General features: G+C 47.8%; 1 protein-coding gene across 3 annotated transcripts in view; it reads left to right on the top strand.

Annotated features, from left to right (window-relative positions):
- The first annotated feature begins 527 nt into the window (after positions 1 to 527).
- Positions 528 to 20,744, top strand: part of SCARB2 (scavenger receptor class B member 2) — a 37,165-nt gene continuing 16,948 nt past the window's right edge. For 2 of the 3 annotated variants that reach the window (XM_075929444.1, XM_075929443.1), the window contains exons 1-4: positions 528 to 806; positions 7,829 to 7,986; positions 11,463 to 11,610; positions 20,383 to 20,571. In XM_075929444.1, the coding sequence (XP_075785559.1) occupies positions 690 to 806; positions 7,829 to 7,986; positions 11,463 to 11,610; positions 20,383 to 20,571 (612 nt within the window). In that variant the 5' untranslated portion in view covers positions 528 to 689. The remainder of the gene's footprint in view (positions 807 to 7,828; positions 7,987 to 11,462; positions 11,611 to 20,382; positions 20,572 to 20,744) is intronic. The other variant, XM_075929442.1, reaches the window with a different exon arrangement.

The raw sequence follows: 20,744 nt of genomic DNA, 5'->3' as shown, positions 1-20,744 counted from the left end.
GACCTCACCCTGACAAACTGGCTCTCCCAGCACTAGCAAAACCAGTCTCCATAAATCAGCAGTGACGGTAACTTAACATTTCTTACACGTACCATCCTATTTCAAACCTCGGGGTCCCCACCAGCTCTTTAAATAGCTCCCTGCTGGCTTTTGCGGCAGCTCAGCCAGCTGCCCACCCACCCGCTTACGGTCACCTCTGCCAGAAATGAAGCCACAGTGACCCTGAGCCGATTGCTTTAAAAATGCAACCTGCAGAACAATACAGAGGACTGGCCAGTCTGGATCAGCCATCCACCTCCCCCAGCGCCCCCCTCTTTCCCAGAGGCCTGCCACAGACTTGGCCCGCGCACTCCGCGCTGGATTGCAATCCCCCAGCTAGCCAGGCTGCAATTCGAGCCAGGCTAGAGGAAGAGGGGCCAGACCCCCCACATCCCCACTTTGCTTCCCGGCCCTGCTAGGGCAGCGCTGCGGGGGGAGGCCCCGGGCCGGGGAACAGCTGACCTCAGCCGCTTGCTAGCGTCACTGCCCTGCGCGCTGGGAAAGCGAAACCCGGAGCATCCTTTCCCCGGGCAGGCGCAGCGCCGCGCCCCGCTCGCCCGGCGCCCTGGCGTGGGCGGAGAGAGGCGGCGGCAGGCTGCTCTCCCGCTGCCCGGCAGTGTGCGTGCCCGGCCGCCTCCCGAGCCCCCGCCATGAGGAAGCTCTGCCTCTCCGCCGCGGGGCTGCTCTCCGTGACCCTGCTCATCGCCAGCGTCTCCTTGCTGGTGGCGCGCGTCTTCCACAAAGCCGTGGAGCAGCAGGTGAAAGAGGTGAGGCGCCCGCCCCGTCCTGCGCGCACCGCTCGGGGCGCGCCGGTGCCAGCGCCGCGGCGCTTGGCGAGGCGCAGGCGGCCTGGGCTGGCTGGAGAAACAGCGAGGCGGGGGGGCTGGGGCGAGCCTGGGGCCGGAGCTCGATTGCTGCCCCCCGAGCCTGGCGCAGAGAGGCAAAGCATCCCCCGGGTCCCTTCCCGCGGGGCTGGGCAGCAGCGCTTTGAATCCGTCCCTGTGGGAGCCAGAGGGGCGGCCCTGCCCGGGAGCTGCAGCGAGGTAAACAAGAACACCCCGGCTCGGTGTGAACGCCTTGTTGAAAGACGGCAAACATCTTTTTGAGGCGGCAGGCGCCAAAAAAATCTTGCTGTAGCCACCTCCCCCGTCCCTGCAGACGCCTTAACTGTGAGGCGTTTGGTTTTAAAATAGTGTAAAATGTAATCGTGGGCAGCTAACTTTAATAACTGTAATTAAGGGGCACACTCCAAAGTGGTGGAGAGCATACAGCATGGATAGCATAGAGCTTTACCCATTTGCTGACTTACAGTTCATGTTCTGTTTCATCTGAAGAAGTGGGCTGTGCCCACCAAAGCTCTTGATACCATCTACATGTTTTGTTTGTCTCTAAGGTGCTGCGGGACTATTTCCAGTCCATGTTATATGAGCCTGGTGACACTGATCGGGTGCGTCTAGACTGGCAAGATTTTGCGCAAAAGCAGCTGCTTTTGTGCAAAAACTTGCCAGCTGTCTACACTGGCCCCTTGAATTTGCGCAAGAGCACTGACTTTGTAATGTACAAAAGCAGTGCTTCTTGTGGAAATACTTTCACGCTCCCGCTTGGGAAAAAGCCCTCTTGAGCAAGAATACTTGCGCAAGAGGGCCAGTGTAGACAGGGAAGAATTGTTTGGCGCAAAAAAGCCCCGATGGCTAAAATGGCGATTGGAGCTTTCTTGCGCAAAATTGCGTCTAGACTGGCCACGGATGCTTTTGCGCAAAAGCATCCATGCCAATATAGATGCTCTTTTGCGGAAATACTTTTAACAGAAAAACTTTTCCGTTAAAAGTATTTCCGCAAAATCATGCCAGTCTAGATGTAGCCATCTTGAATAATTCTGGCATGTTTGCCAATACATTTCTCTCAACTTTTCAAAAACGACGAGTCCTGTGATATCTTAATGACTAACTGATTTATTTTAAACAAATCTGTTAGACTTTAAGATGCCACGGGACTCCTTGCTGTTTTTGCAGATACAGAACTAGTCGTTCTTTTAAAGTTGTGGACTAACAAGACTACCCCCTAAGACTTTTAAACAGACTAACCTATTTACCCCTCTGAAACCTCTCAACTTTTCCAGACTCTTGTTTGGCTAAATGTTTTATTTGGTGACAGGCTAATATATTAATGGTGTGATCCATGGCAAATCATTAAAAATATTCTGTATTTTAAACTTCAGCAGTTGGGTATCATTTTTTAAAAAAGCATTTAAAATAATTCCTAAATTACTTATCATATTGTTTTTTTAAAATCATTTGTTCTCCCCTCCAGTCTCTCCTTTGTTTTTGAATGGTTGTTATCCAGAGTTTCTAGCCATTAATCAAGATGGATCAATTGGATTAGCTGTTACTGTTAGAAAGCAGTTACAGGAAGACTCATTACTTACTGATATCAGACTTAATAGTGATAACCGTTAATAATGTTTGGTTACAAAACAGTGCTTTTCAATTCTAGATCACAAAGCAGAGTGGGGATTGTCATTTCCACTTTTCAGATGGGGAAGCTGAGGTGCAGAAAGATGAAACGATGTGTCCATCTCCAACCATGATCCAAAGGGCATAGCTGGGAATGGAAACTAAGTGTCCTGAAAGCCAGACCATGCTACTAAGCACTGTGTGGTACTGTTGTTAGTGGTGTTGACAAAAGATGTGTGTAAAGGCAGACAGTGAACTAGTTTAACTTAAATCATTTTAACTGAGCTACTTGTTCTCTGCAGTTTGTTTACAACTGATTACGTGAGTTTAGCTTGAGCCTGTACATTTACCAATGCAAGCTCAATGGATATTAGACAGGTCGAAACTGATACAGGAGAATCGACATGCAAAGTGCCACCAATATAAGAATCACATAACAACAGTGCAAATTTGTGTGTAGACCAGGCCTTAGTCTCCTCCATACTGGGTTAATGATGGGGAGGAAGAAGGAGAAAATCTATCTTGATCCCACTAGTCCTTGTGCAGCACACAGCAAGGAGTACAGAGATATTTGAAATTGTGAGTGGAGGTTAAGCTTATGCACAAATAAAGTTGGTAGGCATAGGGGAAATTTTTCAAAAGCGCTTTAGTGACTGGTGCGCCTACGTCCCAGTGTCTTTCAGTGAGAATTAGGTATGTAGGTCACATAGGAACTTTCGAGAAGTATGACATTATTCCTTTGCACTGAGCAGGGATGTCAGCATGTAGTCGGTTACATGATTAACTGATAAGCCTGTGCTCCAGGGCCACACCACTCATATCCTTGTGGGGGGTGGCACGGCTTGGCTTCTTTGGGGGTCACTCATTTGCCATGACGGGCCAGATAGTCTATCTTAGGACTGTTTGCCACTGACTGTACACCGTCCATCTCTAGATGTCCATTCCCACCTCCTTTAGATCCACAGAAGTCAGAAATCCACTTGCTCTGGTGGATCAGCAGAATCCATTTAATTCAGCATTCCTTTGAAGGACTAACATTTCTTAATGCCAAGCAGGGGAGGGTGTTCCATGCAACACTTCCAGACTGAAACGTGCCCTTAATCCTTTGTTCCATGTACTTGGGGTTTACCTAACACCCATTGGTTTCCGTGGGAGTTAGGTGCCCAGACACCTTGGAGGATCTGGGCCAGCTTGCTTTCCCACTCCGAAATATTGTGGCCATCCTAGGCTCATCTTTCTGCCACACGATCAATTCTATCCATGTGACCACTCTGGAAACAGAAACCGAAGCTGGGAGATGCGAATGTGTCTGAGAAACAAATGATGTTGACGAAATTAAGATCCTATGAGAACAGTTCTCCAGGCTTGTCTGGTTTAGAGCTTGTATTTACAATATGTAATGTGTTTTCCCAGAAGAATAAAAGGAGCGAGTGTAAATGTGATCCATTTAGTTGCAAATTATTTTCCCTTCTTCTGCTTCCTGGTGATGTAGCTCTGACTATGTAGTTTTCTTTGTGCTTTTTTTCTTAAGCAGTTTTATTTAGTGGACAGATTTATCCCCGCATTGACTTCAGTGGCTCTGAGACCATTTTTCCCAATATTGATTTATTTTCTCTTTTTATAGAACTACTGCATCATAACTGTAATGTCACTTTCAAAACACAATGAACACTTTTGGAATGAGACTTGTAGACCATGTTTCTAGAGGAGCTGTACAAAGGTGGAGTTCTGCACCCCACCCCCTGATGATAGATGGATTGCTGATACAATGGTTAAGTGATTGTACAAGAATGTAGGGGTTTATGGACATTTAATATAGACCTCTGTAGAATACAAGATGACCTGCTAGCTGATGGATTTGTGTGTGTGTGTGTTTTCTCATTGTTTGTTAGGAAAATCCTTAATGGGGGTGGGTGGAAAAGGGCCCCATGTCCCCCCAGGGATTTTGCTGGAACAGATGTTAAGGCCTGGTAAGGACTCTCAGTAAAGTGTAGGATTGGGGCTGAGAATAAGTACTCTCCCAGGCTGACCTAAAACAAAGTACAGAGTCAAAACTTACACCCTTTTGCTGGAGTTGGATTTATTAGCAAAGAAATTAACAATAATACCAAGTGCAGTTTCTCTCTTCTTTGAGCTTGGTGCCACTCTCAGGCCTTTGCTACAGATGCCACATCCTCCATCTCTAGATGTCCTCTCCCACTTCTCTGTATCCACAGAGGATGAAATCCACTTGCCTTGGTGACTCAGCAGAACTCATTTAATTTAGCATTCCCTTGCAGGATCAGCATCTCTCTGTGGGGACAGGGGGGCCCTTAATCCTTTGTCCCTATTTTTACAAGTGCAGTGCAGTTTTAGGAATCGTTCCAAGTAGAAAACTGTAACAAAGGGTTTGAAAAATCCCAGTGTAGCTAGTTGTTTCTGTTCCTGCCTCCCCACCACCTCCGCTTGTCTCTGAATTAGAGACCTTGTTGCCTGCCACGCTTTATCTGTCCTATCCTAACCTGTTTTTCTTGATATATTTTGATAGCATGCTAGTAATGCAAGGGGCCTACAGAATTAAATTTTCTGTACGATTGCTTTAGTAGGAATATGGTAGTTGAGGATAAGTTAAGACTTATTTTTTGTTATTTTTCAAGATATATATTAGGTAAGAGCTTTTGCAGTTGGTTTGACAGGCCATTACTTAATTCTGATCGAAACCAATAAGCAGAATCCACCATCTAATTTTTCTTTCTTCCGCAAAGCTGAGATGCCAGATTTCCTGGATCTCACGGCAGGTTCCCAGTCTTTCTGGCTGTTCTGGGATTTGGCCCAAGAAAATGTTACTTCTTTCTCATGCATATTTATAGGCTGCCCCCTGTTCCTTCCAAGCAGGTATAAGCACCCACAGAAATCTTACAAAGCCCAGCTTTGGGCAAAGGGTTGAACATCCTGGACATTTTGGCACCAAAAGGGTGATATAAGCCCAGGAATTGGGAAGTCGGGGCTGCAGCAGCTTTTGCTGACAGAGTCTGCTTTTGATCTGAGGAAGTGGGTCTGGCCCACGAAAGCTCATCATCTAATAAACCATCTTGTTAGTCTTTAAAGTGCTACATTGTCCTGCATTTTGCTTCAACTACCCCAGACTAACACGGCTACATTTCTATCACTGCTCTGGAGTGTTACTTGTTTTCTCTTAAGGTCAGAAACCAAATACTTATCTCTATTCTATCGTCCTATTTCTATCTTGCTTCTTATAGTTTGTATTTAAGTCTTGCTTTTAAGTATCTCAGTGTCATATACTACACCTGCTCCAAGGCCTTTCAGGTGAAAGGAGGCTGGTCTTTCCACACCCAGCCTTGGGGAAAATAAGATCCTGTGGGTATGAAATGCTGTTAAAGAATTAGTATCTGTATACAGGCAGTCCCCGGGTTACGTACAAGATAGGGACTGTAGGTTTGTTCTTAAGTTGAATCTGTATGTAAGTCGGAACTGGCGTCCAGATTCAGCCGCTGCTGAAACTGACCGCCAGTTCTGACTTACATACAGATTCAACTTAAGAACCCCAAGCTTCCCCAAGTCAGCCGCTGCTGAAACTGACCAGCGCTGACTACAGGAAGCCCGAGGCACAGTTGCTCTGCCCCAGGCTTCCTGGAATCAGCGCTCATCAGTTTCAGCAGCAGCTGACTTGGGGAAGCTTGGGGTTCTTAAGTTGAATCTGTATGTAAGTCAGAACTGGCGGTCAGTTTCAGCAGCGGCGCTACTGGACCAACCCAGCAGCACCCCAGCTGCTCTGCCCCAGGCGTCCTGATTCAGCCACTGCTGAAACTGACCAGCAGTGGCTGAATCAGGACCTGGGGCAGAGCAGCTGGGGTGCTGCCGGGTTGGTCCAGTAGTGCCCAGAGCGGGTGCTGCAGGACCAATCCGCAGCGCCCCAGCTGCTCTGCTCCAGGGTCCAAAACAAAAGCCTGGTCTGCTGGGGGGGCACACTATCCGCGCCCCCCCACCCCAGCAGACCAGGGACACGGGGAGCAGAGCAGCAGCGGCAGCGGGGTGCCGCGCCTCTGAGGCTTTGCTCTGGCAAAGTCTCAGAGGCGCGGGACCCCCCCCCCCCCCCCCCGCGGCTGCGGCTTCAGTCCCAGTGCCTGTGGTCTACTGGGGACGGTCCCCAGCAGACCACAGGCACCGGGTCTCAAGCGGCAGCAGCAGCGGTTCCCGCGCTTCTGAGGCTTTGCTCTGGCAAAGCCTCAGAAGCGCGGGAACCCGCCCGGTGCCCCTGGTCTGCTGGAGACGGTCTCCAGCAGACCAGGGGCACCGGAGCAGCTTACGAACGGGGCTTTCTCGCCCCGGAGCTCGCAGGTAGCAATCCGCCACCTCGACCTCCGGGGCGAGAAAGCCCCGTTCGTAAGTGCGGATCCGACGTATGTCGGATCCGCGTAAGTCGGGGACTGCCTGTACTTAGATACGTTTTAGTTTATGCCATTTGGGAAGAAACCAGTTAATCTGTGTTCTTACTGCTGTACTCTTTGTGGATTTTGTAATTGTTATTCCCGTGGCAATAAAATTGATTTTCATTGCATTTCCTCATTTCAAGTGTGACTGCTGTCGATTGCCTGTGGACCCTCATGAGGGGGAATCTTATGGTTCTACTCACTTGTAACCTGGGATGATGAGGATGAACTTAGAATCTCTGGTCAGATTGGAAACCTTACCCACCTAAATTCCACTGCAGCTCCTTTCCTACAATCCCAGGGTGCCTACTGGTGGGATATTTGCAGGTTATACCTGGTCATTTGTAACAAGAACGCTTAACGCATGTCACTGCCATATAACCACATCTGACGTGTAATAAGATGGCAACCCCCCCCCCCTCAGTTTATTTAGATTCTGAGTTGCATTTATGTATATAGAGTTGGTTCTAGTCACCCCCTTCTTAGGACTTCACAATGCTCTATGCCCCACTGTTAAGCCCGGTGATCCGTAGATTTACGATACCTGTTTTCTGACACCTACTCACAGGCTTTGCTGAACCTCAGTAGCCAGTATTGGCTGGTATGGAAACCAACATCGTTCATTGTGCTCTGGGTGGTCGGTCTACACGCCACGGAATTTAAGAGACAAACGTTTGAGGGAACGAGGCTGAGAATTCCGACAGTTCTAGACCCCCATCTTGCAAAGGCTAATGCGCGTGTTTGATTTCAGAGGGACTACTCATGCTGCAAGTTAAACCCATAGAGACGTATTTGCAAGGCCACTGCCTTATCAGTCTCGGTCAAAGGGCAGATCACGAGTCCGTTTCTTCTCTGTCATACACAGAATGCCCAGCAATTGTGTGATTTGATTTTTTGTTTTTGTAGGAAACAGTATTACAGAATGGCACAGAAACCTTTAACCTCTGGGAAGACCCTCCTCCCCCAGTCTATATGCAGTTCTATTTTTTTAACGTGACCAACCCATTAGAAGTGGTCAATGGAGATATGCCTTTTGTGGAAGAAATAGGGCCGTACACCTACAGGTAAGTCTACGTCCCTTGCTTTCTTTGCAAAAGTAAAAGTTGGGAGGGTTGGGGTGAGAACATCGATCCCCTGACCGGTTTCTTAGAAAAAAGCCTGTTGGTATGTGCTGGAGTGTGTATTCAAGGGAGGAAGGATGTTCTAGGTCAGAGATGCTCGTGTGTCAGACAGATAAACAGGGCTCTAGTTTTTATAGGGCCCTATGTGAAGTGGCACAGAGTCCCCCACCTCCTACTCCTCATGGCACATCCCTGGCTGCCTCCTCCTTGTCACACATTTGTGCGGGGGCACAAGCTAGCAAGTCAAGACGGAATGGAGACCTTTCCAGTGGGGGAAGGGTACAATGAGGATTCAGTCTTTGCCAAGGCCCACTGGCCCCAGAGGAATTTGGGATGGAGAATAGGGCTGTAATCGTGTAGTTGATTAACTGATAAGCAAAAGCTTATAGTTTAATGCTATAGACTATGTGCATTCCCCCTCACTCCCTTGACAGTACATTTTTTAGCAGGCTGGCCAGCAGCCTGGCTAGGCTTTGCTTGGTCTGGGCCTGGGACCTACCCCCGCTGCAGCTCTGCATTTAAAGTGTATTAGGAGCCAGGTAGGCTGGCAGCCCAGCTCAGTTCTGGCTCATGCTGGGTCTGGGAGCTCAGCCCTCCTGGGAAAGGGCTGCTGCCACCCCGCACTGCTGCCTCTGTACCAGAGGCAGCAGCGCAGGGCGACAGGCAGTCAGTTCACGAGGGGAGCTGGTTTTTAAACTGGCTCCCCTCGCAGACCAGCTCCCGCCTGGCACCCCGCACTGCTGCCTCCGATACAGAGGCAGCAGTGTGGCGTGGCAGGGGGCTCCTTGGGAGTGGGGCTGGAACACATTGAGTGCTGCCTCTGTGGACCATACACTAGGTGAGTAACCGATAAGAATCCGTGAGGTTAATCGACTATTCCGTTAACTGATATTTAACATCCCTATTGGAGAATCGGAGAGGGGCTGGTGGATCAGGCGGAGGCATGTGGAGAAACACAGCATGGGCTCTCCCATGACATGTGATTTTGCAGTCAACGTGCCAGAGGTGGGGCTGGATGGTGCAGCCCTGTCTCAGTTACTTGTAAATGATGCAGATAAGCCAGGCTGCACATTTCAAAGATCTGTGATTCACTCTCCCTCTCCCTTTTGTTTGGCTTGCCCGATGTTGACTTGTCTGAGCAGGACGGCGTTGTGCCTGGCTCGGTCTGAGAGAGCAACAAACCCTGGAAGCCAACTTCTATTTTCCAGCAGATCGATTGGCACTGCCAGGGCTGTGGGTTGCTGACAGCACCAGCTGAGTCACATGCCGGCCATTATAGGCTGCTGCCCACTGGGGTGGAGGAGAAGCATTAAGCTCCTTGCTCAGGCCACAAGCCAGCAAAGCACAGAAGTGCATGCTTATCTTTAAGCTCACGAGTGCTTAAACCATGCTTAAAACTAAGCATGTGCTTGTGTGTTTTGGGGGACAGTGCAGTCTGGCTTGGTATCGGACGGTCTCTGAAATTGTGCAGAGGGGTAGCAGCGTTGTGACGGACGTAAACAAGATTGGACAACGTTAAAGGGCTGTTTGGAAACTCAGCATGCTGGAGAGATGATGCGGCTTTAAAACAAATCATGTTTTTGATCCACAGACTGTAAACCTAGTAAACACAGGGACAAGAGAAGGACTGTTGTCATTGTACACTGAAAATTCAAATCTAGCCAAAAATTGTACTAGAGACTGTCTCTCTAGTCATCTGAAACCATATTTACTGGTTTTACAGGACAGAGATCAAAGAGTAATTTATGGGAAAGCACAGCCTGCTCATCTGTCCAAACTTGCTGAGCTCCAAAACGCTCCTTAATTTTATCTGCTCTTGCCACATTGAAGACTTTCCTCTTTTATCTCTGAGACTCAACCCTGGGAATCCTAAGGGGTGAGTTTTATTTTCACATCCAAGTCCCTTAGGAATGGGAGACATCTCCGACTGATTATGACATGGAAATTGGGAGCCCCCTACAAGTGCTTATAAGCCTGTTTCCCACACGCACCGGCTCCCAGGGAGTCAACTGCTGCCCCGCGTGTAACTGTGTAAGCGCTGCAATATTCAGCGGCTACATGATTACTTAATTAGACTCGTTTTAACATCCCTAGTGAGCAGTTGGTGAGATGTAATCAAATTCTTACACAGCTATAAAGAAATACTAGCAAACATATAGCCTAACATTTACATCTCTTTCTTTTTCTGCAACAGTTCTGTGCACTGTTAATTTGGAAATTGGGAAAGCTAGTGCTACACTATTTAAGCATACAGGTTGAACCTCTCTAGTCCGGCACCCTCAGGATCTGACCGGTGCCAAACCAGAGAATTCAACTTGTATATTGTTTGAGAGATGATGGCTGCTAAAGTTTGTACAAGGGTGGGGCGTATATTTCAAAATCAATGAAAACTGGAATTCTGATTAAATCAGCTGGCAGCATTCCACCCTTTGTGTGCTAGTCTTGTTTATGAGCAATCCCAGGATATCTGCTGCTTGGGATGGTAAACAGTATTATAGAGGTGAAATCCTGGGCTCATAGAAATCAGTGGAACAATCCAGTGGACTACAGCCAGACCAGAGTTTCAGCTGGGGTGCAGGGACCAGCATATGGCCTGTTCCACACACTCATCTCACTTAACTCCATTGTACCTGATCCAAAGAGCACTGAGAGTCAGTGGAAGGACTTCTCTGTTGGTGTCAGTTGGCCTTGGATCTGGGGATGAGGCTTAATTGGTGCATATGCTTTGTACAGTATGCGTCTTCTGTACAGAAGGAGCGAATTTTGCCCATAGTGAAGAGGCAAAAGTGTTGTTTTCAATCCATATTTCACAAGCAGAATCTTATTCTGGGCCTTTACATCCTTTTGGGTGGTTTTGGGCTAACCTCTCCTCTTTTCACGTTGTCATTTAGAAAGCAAAAGAAAAAAAAATAAGGAAGCTTCACTAGACTGCATTAAGAACGCTGGTGGGTGAACAGGATTGTAAAATTGCTCAGCATTGACCTCACTCGTCCCAAAGGGAGTTTTCCCACTTCAGGGAGAGCAGAGTTTGGCCAGTGCTGAGTGCTTGTGAAAATCTCACCCTTTCTCTTTACGCATTTAAAGCGGGAGTTCTGCAGCTATCTACTATGTATTTCAGAGAGTTTGTCTGTATGTCTGACTGTTCAAGAACTCCTCCTAAATAGTAAGAGCTAGGACTGCCGGATGTGATATGCAGCTTCTTCTTGTCATAACATAAAGCAAGGTGAAGGGTTTGGTTGTTCCAGGAAAATGGGAAGTGCCTGGAATGGGATTGATTCTCATAAAATCCTGACTCTTGCACCTCCCAATCCCCCTTCCCTGAGCCCCTCCTTAAGGATCCGAGCAACGCCGCGTAAATGTGCTAGTAATTTGTACCATTGCAAAGATTTCCTTAAGAGCCCAAATTTTCTGTCTCCCAGAGAGTACAGGCCAAGAGCAAATGTTCATATTTTGGACAATGACACCAGAGTCTCTTCTGTGAACCCAAAGACGTATGTGTTTGAACCGGATATGTCTGTTGGAGACCCTGAAGTTGATCTGATCAGGACAGTAAACATTCCTGCAGTGGTGAGTTCCATTGTGTGTATGCCTGGAATGTTACTGACATGTGTTTGGAATGTTACTGACACGTGTTTGGAATGTTACTAACAAGTGGCTCTTACTGACATATGACTACAATTTTTACCTATATGCATGGATTTCTCAACTTCAAAGCACTTGGTGACCGCCAGCTAATTTCTTCTTATGAAAATTTCTTGAGATTGATAAGAATGATCCCCATTTATGGACAGAGAACTGGCATCAGAGACGCTAAAAGGCCACTGAGGTAGAACATGTCAGAACAGATTGGAAATTAGGCATTCCTGGATCCCAACCCTCCGCTCAGACCACTGGACCTCCGCTCTCGGAGTCCTGTCATAGGATCTACTGTATCATTTTAAAGCGGGGTCTCAAACTCACTGAGCATTTTCACAGTCCCGTCCAGGGGAGAGGAGGTGTCCATACCAGAAACCTAAATGCTGCTCCTTCCTGCTCCACCCTCTCCCCTCCATTCCACCCCTTCACCCAAGTCTCCTCCCCTGAGGATGCCTCATGCCAGGCCCTCCCGGTAATCCCTAGGTCAGGGGGCTTGGGAGAAGGGGTGCAATGGAGGAAGCGAGCAGGAGAGGCAGGGCTAGAGGGACTGGAACAGACCTACCCCCCCTTCAGCTGCATTGGATGGCCCATAGGCTGTGAGTTTAAGATGCCTGTTTTAAAGGATATGATATTACCTCATTTTAAAAAAGAGGCACTTGATCTCTGAAGTCCTCGGGTACTCTTAAATGAACGGAGCCTGATTCTCCATCGCCCTGCACTTCATGTAGTCATGTTGTGATGGCGAGTTGGGGTTCCACCTGATCCGGCAGCCCCGTAGCAGCAAGAACAGACTCCGCCAGCCAGTAGAATAGAGGGGGTTTATTGCTTCTCCAGGGTACAGCACGGCATAGACGTGATGTCATTTCAGGAGTCAGGGCCAGGATGCCTCAGAGCCCTTGGACTAGGGGGGTCCATTGTCATCCCTAGACCCTCAACGTAGGCTGTTTTCTCCATGGTTCCCAGCTAGCAACTGACCCTTCCCCCGAAACCTGGTGTTGGTCTCCGCCTCCCTCCCTTTGTCTCTCTGCCTGGGAAGCGCCTTGTTATCTGGTCAGGCTGGGCCTAGCTGTCTGGGCTAATACATGTGTGAGTGAGTCAGTGGGAATCACACATCACAGTGCAGGGGGACACCAGGTTACAGAGCAGACAGCACCCCCACTATGTCACGCATGCCCATCGGTTCAAATCACACTAGGAATGTTTTGTACCTACTTTACACTGATGAAATTGGCTGCCGAAGGTGCAGGGTAACAGAATCCAGTCCATTGTCTGATTCTGTTCTACAGCTCTTGGAGATGCCTGTCAAGCCAGGACTTGTACTGAACAAATATTCAAAAACCAGATATAATGGTTAATATTTTAATAGTTTTTTGCCTAACGGTTATGTGTTATAAGAATATCGTCCCTTGTCATTGTGACAGGACAATTTCCTGCAATACCTTTGAAAGACCTTGTTTTATTACATTTGTGTATCAGTGTGGGCCAGGATTGTATATAACCTCTCTAAGGAGGAGGCGTGACTGAGGCAAGACTTGGGAATGCCAGAGACTACTGAACATGGTCTAGACAAGTGTGGACTTTTGGGAGAATAAGCATTAAGTGGATTTCCTGGGGAACCCACCGAGAGAAATTAATCCAAATCCCCTGCCCCTTTTGCAGCCAGTTTCATCAGTGTAAAGTAGGTATCAAACATTTCTACAGTCTTTTGAAGCTACATCTGAAGCAGTGTCTGTGTCTGCTGATTACCTGTTACAGAAGACCAAGAGCAAAGGCCTAAGCTGTATAAAGAATCAGCTGATCTGCACACTCTGTTGCAGTTCTGGATCTAAGACTTTTAATCATGGGGGAAAAACCCATAATGGGTCTGGGCCAGTGCCCTTGGTTGGATTGGGGGTGACTTCTGGTGAGCTTTTTGACATGTGTTTTCTCTGTAATGCTTTTGCCTTAAGAATAAATGTGCTTGCTTAGAAGGATGGAAATGCCAATGATTTGGATGTGTATAGGTGCATATTTAGAAGCTGTGTGGTGGGCAATACTCTGGTCACAGCCCTTGAGGAAAGCAAAGTGCAGGTGCTGGCCTGTTTAAGTAGCTGGGCTCAGTGGAATATCGCAGTGTAAGGCAGGGAGCTGTGCTGGCTGGAAAATTCCCACCGGGAAGAGGATGGAAACAAATCTCTAGAGAGGAAAATATGGCTCTGCAGAAAGCCCCGGCTTATGATTTGTTGTGACACTGCTGTTGTAGCCGTGTTAGTCCCAGGATACCAGAGAGACAAGTGAGTGAGGTAATCTCTTATTGGATCAACTTCTGTAGACGTAGCACTGTCTACACCAAGGATCAGGTCAGTGTAACTGCATTGCTCAGGGTGTAGGTTTTTCAGACCTCTGAGTAATAGTTATACCTCCCTGATTTCCTAGTGTTGACCACATCTAAACAGGAAAGCTTGTCCCTTTCACCAACAGAAGTTGGCCCATTAAAAGACATTCCCTCACCCATCTTGTCTCTCTAGTATGCTGGGACCACACTAAGGATGTTAAGGACTAGTCAATTGCCTTCCCCTCCCCGCCCTTGCTGCCTTTATCAGCAAAGGGTGGGAGGAAAGGGGTGCTTCAAAGGGGCAGCTCCACACAGCTGTGTGGGGCTGCCCCTTTGAAACGCGGAGGCAGCATTTCAAAGTGGCTCTGTGGAGCCTGCGGTCAGCTGGGAACTCCCCAGCTGATCCTGGGTTCCACTGAAATGCCATGGGGAGCCCGGATCAGCTGGGAGCCCAGAATCAGCTCGGAATCCCCCGCTGACCCCGGGCTCCATGCTGCGCTGAGGATTTGAAATGTACAAGAGCGCCCGGTAGGGACTATTGTACATTTCAAAGCTGGCACGGGGTGCGCAGGCTGGAGTCAGCTGCTGATTCAGGGCTGCACATGGAGTTCTGCATTCCTCCTTGGAAATGTACAAGAGCCCCTTGTACAAGAGCACCGCATTGCAAGAAAGATGTGGAGAAATTGGAGAGGGTCCAGAGAAGAGCAACGACAATGATTAAAGGTCTAGAGAACATGACCTCTGAGGGAAGGCGGGAATTGGGTTTGTTTAGTTTAGAAAAGAGAAGATTGAGGGGGGACATGATAGCAGTTTTCAGGTATCTAAAAGGGTGTCATAAGGAGGAGGGAGAAAACTTGTTCATCTTGGCCTCTGAGGATAGAACAAGAAGCAATGGGCTTAAACTGCAGCAAGGGAGGTTTAGGTTGGACATTAGGAAAAAGTTCCTAACTGTCAGGATAGTCAAACACTGGAATAAGTTGCCCAGGGAGGTTGTGGAATCCCCATCTGTGGAGATATTTAAGAGTAGGTTAGATAAATGTCTATCAGGGATGGTCTAGACAGTATTTGGTCCTGCAATGGGGGCAGGGGACTGGATTCGATGACCTCTCAAGGTCCCGTCCAGTTCTAGTATTCTACGATTCATTTGTCACCGGGCTTGCTGGGGCAAGTCAGCGTGCTGTGAAAAGCGATGCTCGTACGTTTGTTAATATCCCGCCTCACAGCAGACTTACTCGCTAGCAATAAGGAAACCCCAATGATTTGGACGTGGATAGGTGCACATCTATTTGTTTCTCCTAAGGTTCATTACATATTTTAGGAAAAAGTACAAGACTGGCCACCTGCATGAGTTGGTGGCCACACTCTGGGGCCACCAAAAATATATTGTGAGAACCGCTGCCCCAGAGGTTTGTTTCAGTCTTTATCCTGGTAGGCTACATTTTGAGTCAACGCTGTGTTGCACACCTAGAATTGTTCAGTATGCACATGAAGGGGGTGGGGTGGGGAGCGACACCCTGTTGTGGCTACTGCCTTTTAATAGGTCTTTGGGATTCACTTCTCTCTAAAAACATTGTATGCTGGATAAGTTTGCTATCTAGTCCCTTGTTTTGTGCATTCCTAGAGTGCAAATGCAGGCACAATTTCCTATTGTCTTCAGCAGCAGTTTTGCATGGGTAAGGACTGCAAAAACAAACAAATCCCAAACAAAAAAAAACCCAAGCACTTTTTCAGTGTCAGCTGCTTAAGACAAAAGATGCTGTTTTCCTGACTGGTCTGCAGTAGATTGAACAGACTGGCATACTCTCACTTTTAGACTAAACCTTATGAATAATAAACCCTGGTAGCTCAGCCGCCTGATTTTACTTTTTCAGTTTTGGGTTAGGAAGCTGGGTAGAAGCAAATTACACAGGTGAGGGGTTGACATTAAAAAACTTTACTCTTAAAAATAAGATTTAAGGGGTTTAGAAGTTTCTCCTGGCTTTTTATGTAAAAAAAAATATAAAAATTCTTTCATGCAGAAGCTGATCATTTCTCCAAAAAGCTTAAAAAAACCCAACTCTCAAGGGAGTTAATTTGCATTAGCAGGTGGAACTTCAGCTCATGTGCCAGAATGTAACTTCATTAGGTCTGACACTAGTTCACAGTACAGGACAGGGAACTCTGGTGAGTGATCAAGGCAGAAGCTGGAAGCAGCAGGTTAGTTGTGGTGGAGTTGGATATGCCTGGTGATCACCTGAAGACACTCATACATCACTGTCAAATACCACTGTAGGGCTTCAGTGTGGAGAGGCATTACAGAAATAGGAGGGTGTAGCTGTGTGTGACTTACTGCAGCAGCGCCTCCTGCTGGTTGCTCCAGGCATTAGCTCAAACTAGCCCCCAGAGCACCCTCTTCCGCCGACGTCTCACCTGTTGTTACCGACTTCTATCAGGAGCCGTGTCTCTCCCAGACCGTAGTGCCTTTCCCTTAGGCTCCTGCCTCACAGCGGGGACCCCCGGGGTCTTCCCCCTCAGGGAACCCCTATGCCCCCCTTGCCTCAATGACCCGCTGCTCATCATCATCTAGCCCTGCAATGGGCAAACTGAGTCTGAAGTGGCCACTCATCCTAGGCAAGAGGGTGTGAGCTGCTGCCTTCGCCTGCCCTGGCTGCCTCCCTAGTACCCCTCAGGCTCTTTCGCTGGGACTCCACCTGGAGTTACTCAGGCCAGAGGTCCCTTGGCTCACCCTGCCTTTCCCCAGCACTGCTGTGTCCGTGATACCTCACTAGCAGGCAGCTCCGTCCGCGTGGGAGTGTGTGCTCTGCTTTTGAACTGCTGGGCCCAGGGGTAGTTGCCTCCTTTCCTGCCCTCCATGTCAGCGGGCCTGTAGGTTGGCTTAAGTACCTTGCTCAGGTGTGGATTTTGCATACTTAGGAGTGATATGGCATAGACCAGCTCATCATCGCCTTTCCTGAAGGAGCCGGCTCTCTGACACTCAGCACTGAATAGTTTTGCTACTGGCGAGCCAGTGGCATAATGTTATTTGCAAACTGCACAAGTAAGGGAGGAGCTTGTCCTGTGGTGAGTCTCCTTAAAATGAGGGTTTTAGGAAGAGTGTAACCCTAAGAGTGGGAGCGGGATTTGGAAAGGTAGAAATTGCACTGTCGTGGGAGGTATTTTTAGCAATAAAAACAGCCTCTGATAACTTTGACTGTGCGGTGTTGTTGTAGTTGGGTGGGGTCCCAGGATATTCGAGATAAGATGGGCGAGGTAGTATCTTTTATTGAGCCAACTTCTGTTGCAAAGAGAGGCGAACTTTCTACCGTAGACAGTCATACTCAAAGAAGTGCCGTGTGAAAGGATGAAAACTCGCCTCTCTCACCAACAGACGGCTCAATAAAAGATATTTCCTCGCTTGCTCTGTGTCTCTAACAACTTTGAATAATACAGGTTGGACCTCCCTGGTCCAGCACCTTCGGGACCTGACTCATCCCGAATGAGGGAATTTGTCAGACCAGGGAAGGTCCCCTGCTACCAGCCTCTCAGGATACTGTCTCTCCCTCCATCTGGCTCTGCTGCAGCCCTGCTGCTACAGGGTTTGGGCTTAGCTCTGGTCCGCTTCTGCCAGCCGGCTGGGACTCTGGGAACAGAGCTCCCCAGCTTCCATGGCCCTGCTCTGCCAGGAGTTTCCCGGGGATGGGGGTCCCTGGAGACAGGGCTTGCTCATCCCAATGCTGGGGCTCCCCGCAGCTGGGCTCCCGTGTGCCGGTGCTCTCTGGTCCAGCAACGTCCATGATCCTGCAAGACCATCAACGTTGCTGGACCAGAGAGCCCTGGATTTAGGAGGTTCAACTTATCGTTGCAAAGAGAAATAAAACCACAGGCTTATTACTGTTTCTAACACTTCACATTACAGTCTGAATCTGACCTGCACACCCTTCCCCGCTGTTGTAACCTCGCTGACTCCAGTCATGCGGGGTACTCACTCTGTTTTGCCGAGTGTCAACACAATAGGAGTACGTGATCGTAGGTCTGACTCCATAATGGCGAGCTACAGTGGAGCCCTGTAGCAAGTTAATTTTATCCAGTTGCAGCTAGTGCAGCTGTTTCTCCTTGTTACTACATGAGTGGTGTTCAACGTGACCCCTTACTGATGCACTCCTCTGTGACAGATTGCCAGACTGTAAAGACGACGGCTAGGCTTGGAAGGATAAGATTTGTATTGGGAAATGCTGGCAAACACAATTTTCACCCTACTCACACAAAGCCGCTTAAAAGGACGGCTGCTTAGTGAGCATCTCCTCCTGGCCAGGGGCACCTGGAGGCTCCCTGCCTGTTTTTCCCCCCTCTTCATGCTCCTTTGTGTATGTGAAGGCGATCCTCTCCGCCTGGCTCGATGGGCTTGTGTTAGCAGGGCTTGCCCTAGCGCTGTAAAAATAGCGTATCACAGCACAGGCAGGCGTGCTACCCTTTAAGAACTCACAGCAGCTTTCTGGGGCTAGCTTAGAACTCATTCACAACAGCCCAGCGTCCCAGACAAACGTCCACACCAGCAACTTAGCTCTGGCATTTTCTCTCACCCCACAGGGCTCTTCAGTCCCAGTCTGATCTTCCAGGGGCTGACTTCCAGTCCCAAACAGACCCCTCGTTGCCTCCTTACCCCACCAGCCTCCTGCACGCTGGGCTTTCCCCTCCAAACTCACTGGTGTCATGGAGCTGCAAGAGTCTTTTTATTTCTCTCTCTCTGTAGTGTCCATTGGTGCATTGGGCTTCCCCTTTAACTTTATCTTCCCTCTGCTTTTTATACGGCAGTGTTTCTTAAACCAGTGTGCCGCGAGGCAGTTGGAGGTGTGCCGCAGAGAACAACAGTTTAAAATGGTCACCCTTAAAGGGGCAGATGACTTTTACTAAGGTGGGGGAAAAAACCCCAAAACTCTCCCGCCCTCCCCGCTTCCCCAGACACTGGGTTTTTTTTTTTTTTTGGTTCAACAAAAAATCAGTGGTGTTCCTCATTTAAAAAAAAAATATTGTCTGGTGTTCCTCGGTCTTAAAAAGTTTAAGAAACACTGTTATAGGGAATTCCCCTCAGATGAGCTCCTTCTGTATCAAAGTTGGCTTAGCCCCACACTCTCCAGCTCATGGCACAAGCTGCCCGGTTACACCAATGAAAACTATTTCCATTGATAATAATCAAGATGTGCCGCTAATCAAAATAGGAAAAATGCTCTGTACAGTCCAAGACTCTCTGAACATGACCAAAGTAGAATGTGAAGCTATTGATTTTCCAGGGGAAGCCAGTTTAAATACGCTCAGGCATTCCCACAGCTGTGAAAATTTAAATTGATACGCACTGAAGAAAATGACTGAAAATAAACACCATAAAATAAAATTGTACCATGCATAACTCTAGCCCAGTCCACACAGGGGTGATTCATGTTCATGCATTTGAATGTAGCTCCTGCCAGCACGATTCTCCTGACCTGTGTGAACTAAGATTTCTTCTGAGACTGATGCTATAAAACCCCTATTGTGGACTACCTAGGGAAGTAGTTTGTTTCACTGTCTGTCTAACGCTGTTCCTTGAGCAGAATTTTTGAGTGCACCTGTCTGGAAAATCAGGCTAGAAACTTGCTAGCAACAACCCTTCTATTGTTGAGAGCGTGATTCTTTTGCCATAAATAATCATTTGTACCAACATGTTCTTATGCCAGTTTTGATCTTTTTTACATAAGAAATTTGTCATTTAACTAGCTGTCTAACTTCATTTCTTATACAGTATTGGGCTGTAGAAAGTTCAGTGTTCCACAGGCTACAGGGAACATGAATTCCCTTCTGTTCAGCATATGCTGTTTGCACTGATGTAGCCAGGCCATGTATTTTGGAGAACTGGCTGCCTTTTAAAGGATGTAATCTGCATTTGGTTTCACAGCTCTGTTAATTTCAGTCATTGAAACTAAAATTCAAACACCTATCTGGAAATAGGCTGCTGTGTTTAACTAAACATTGTTGCATGTACTTTGGTTTAATGCCTCAGAGCCACAACATTTTGAAACTAAAACTCCATTATTCTGGCTAGTAGGTTACCATACCGTGCTTAAACACCATCTTGATTCAGCTTTGCTTTAGGTACATTCTTAAGGATAGGCTTAACTTAATTAAATGGAACTTACGTGCTATATTGAATAGGGATGGATTTAAGCAAGCACGTAAATGTTTTGCTGAATTGGGGCCTGTGAAAGCATATCTTGATAAGAAAATATAAAAAGAATCCCAGTGACCCATAAATTACCGGTTTCTGTTAAATCATAAGGTTGAAAATATGCTGCATGCCTGTGCACTGTTCTCGTATTTCTGTGTGCATTTTATTTTAATACTGTATCAAATTGCCCTTGTTTCATCTCTCATATCAGACTGCCATGGAACAGACCAAATCAACTTCTCTCCAGTTTCCCGTAGAGGTGCTCCTAATCTTGTACCAAGAACACCTGTTTATGACACACACTGTCCATGAGTTGTTATGGGGCTACAAAGACAAACTTTTGACAACCCTTCATATGTTTCGTCCGGAGATTGATCCCATGTTTGGCCTGTTCAATAAGGTAACTTGCTTATGATGTCTTGCTTCCCAGGGCTTTAAATTAATGGCACTTCAGTGATGCAAGGTTAGGGCTGTAGTTGCTGGTCCAGTGGTAAAGGGCATATTGAGGTCATGCGCTGGCATTTTGGAAAGGTTGTGAGGAAACAACTGGAGAGAGGACAGTGGGGATAGCTG

The sequence above is a fragment of the Pelodiscus sinensis genome, chromosome 5 (assembly GCF_049634645.1).
Source record: "Pelodiscus sinensis isolate JC-2024 chromosome 5, ASM4963464v1, whole genome shotgun sequence".
Taxonomy (NCBI): Eukaryota; Metazoa; Chordata; order Testudines; family Trionychidae; genus Pelodiscus; species Pelodiscus sinensis.
The sequence above is the reverse complement of the archived record's forward strand: the minus strand, read 5'-3'. Positions and strand labels throughout refer to the sequence as shown.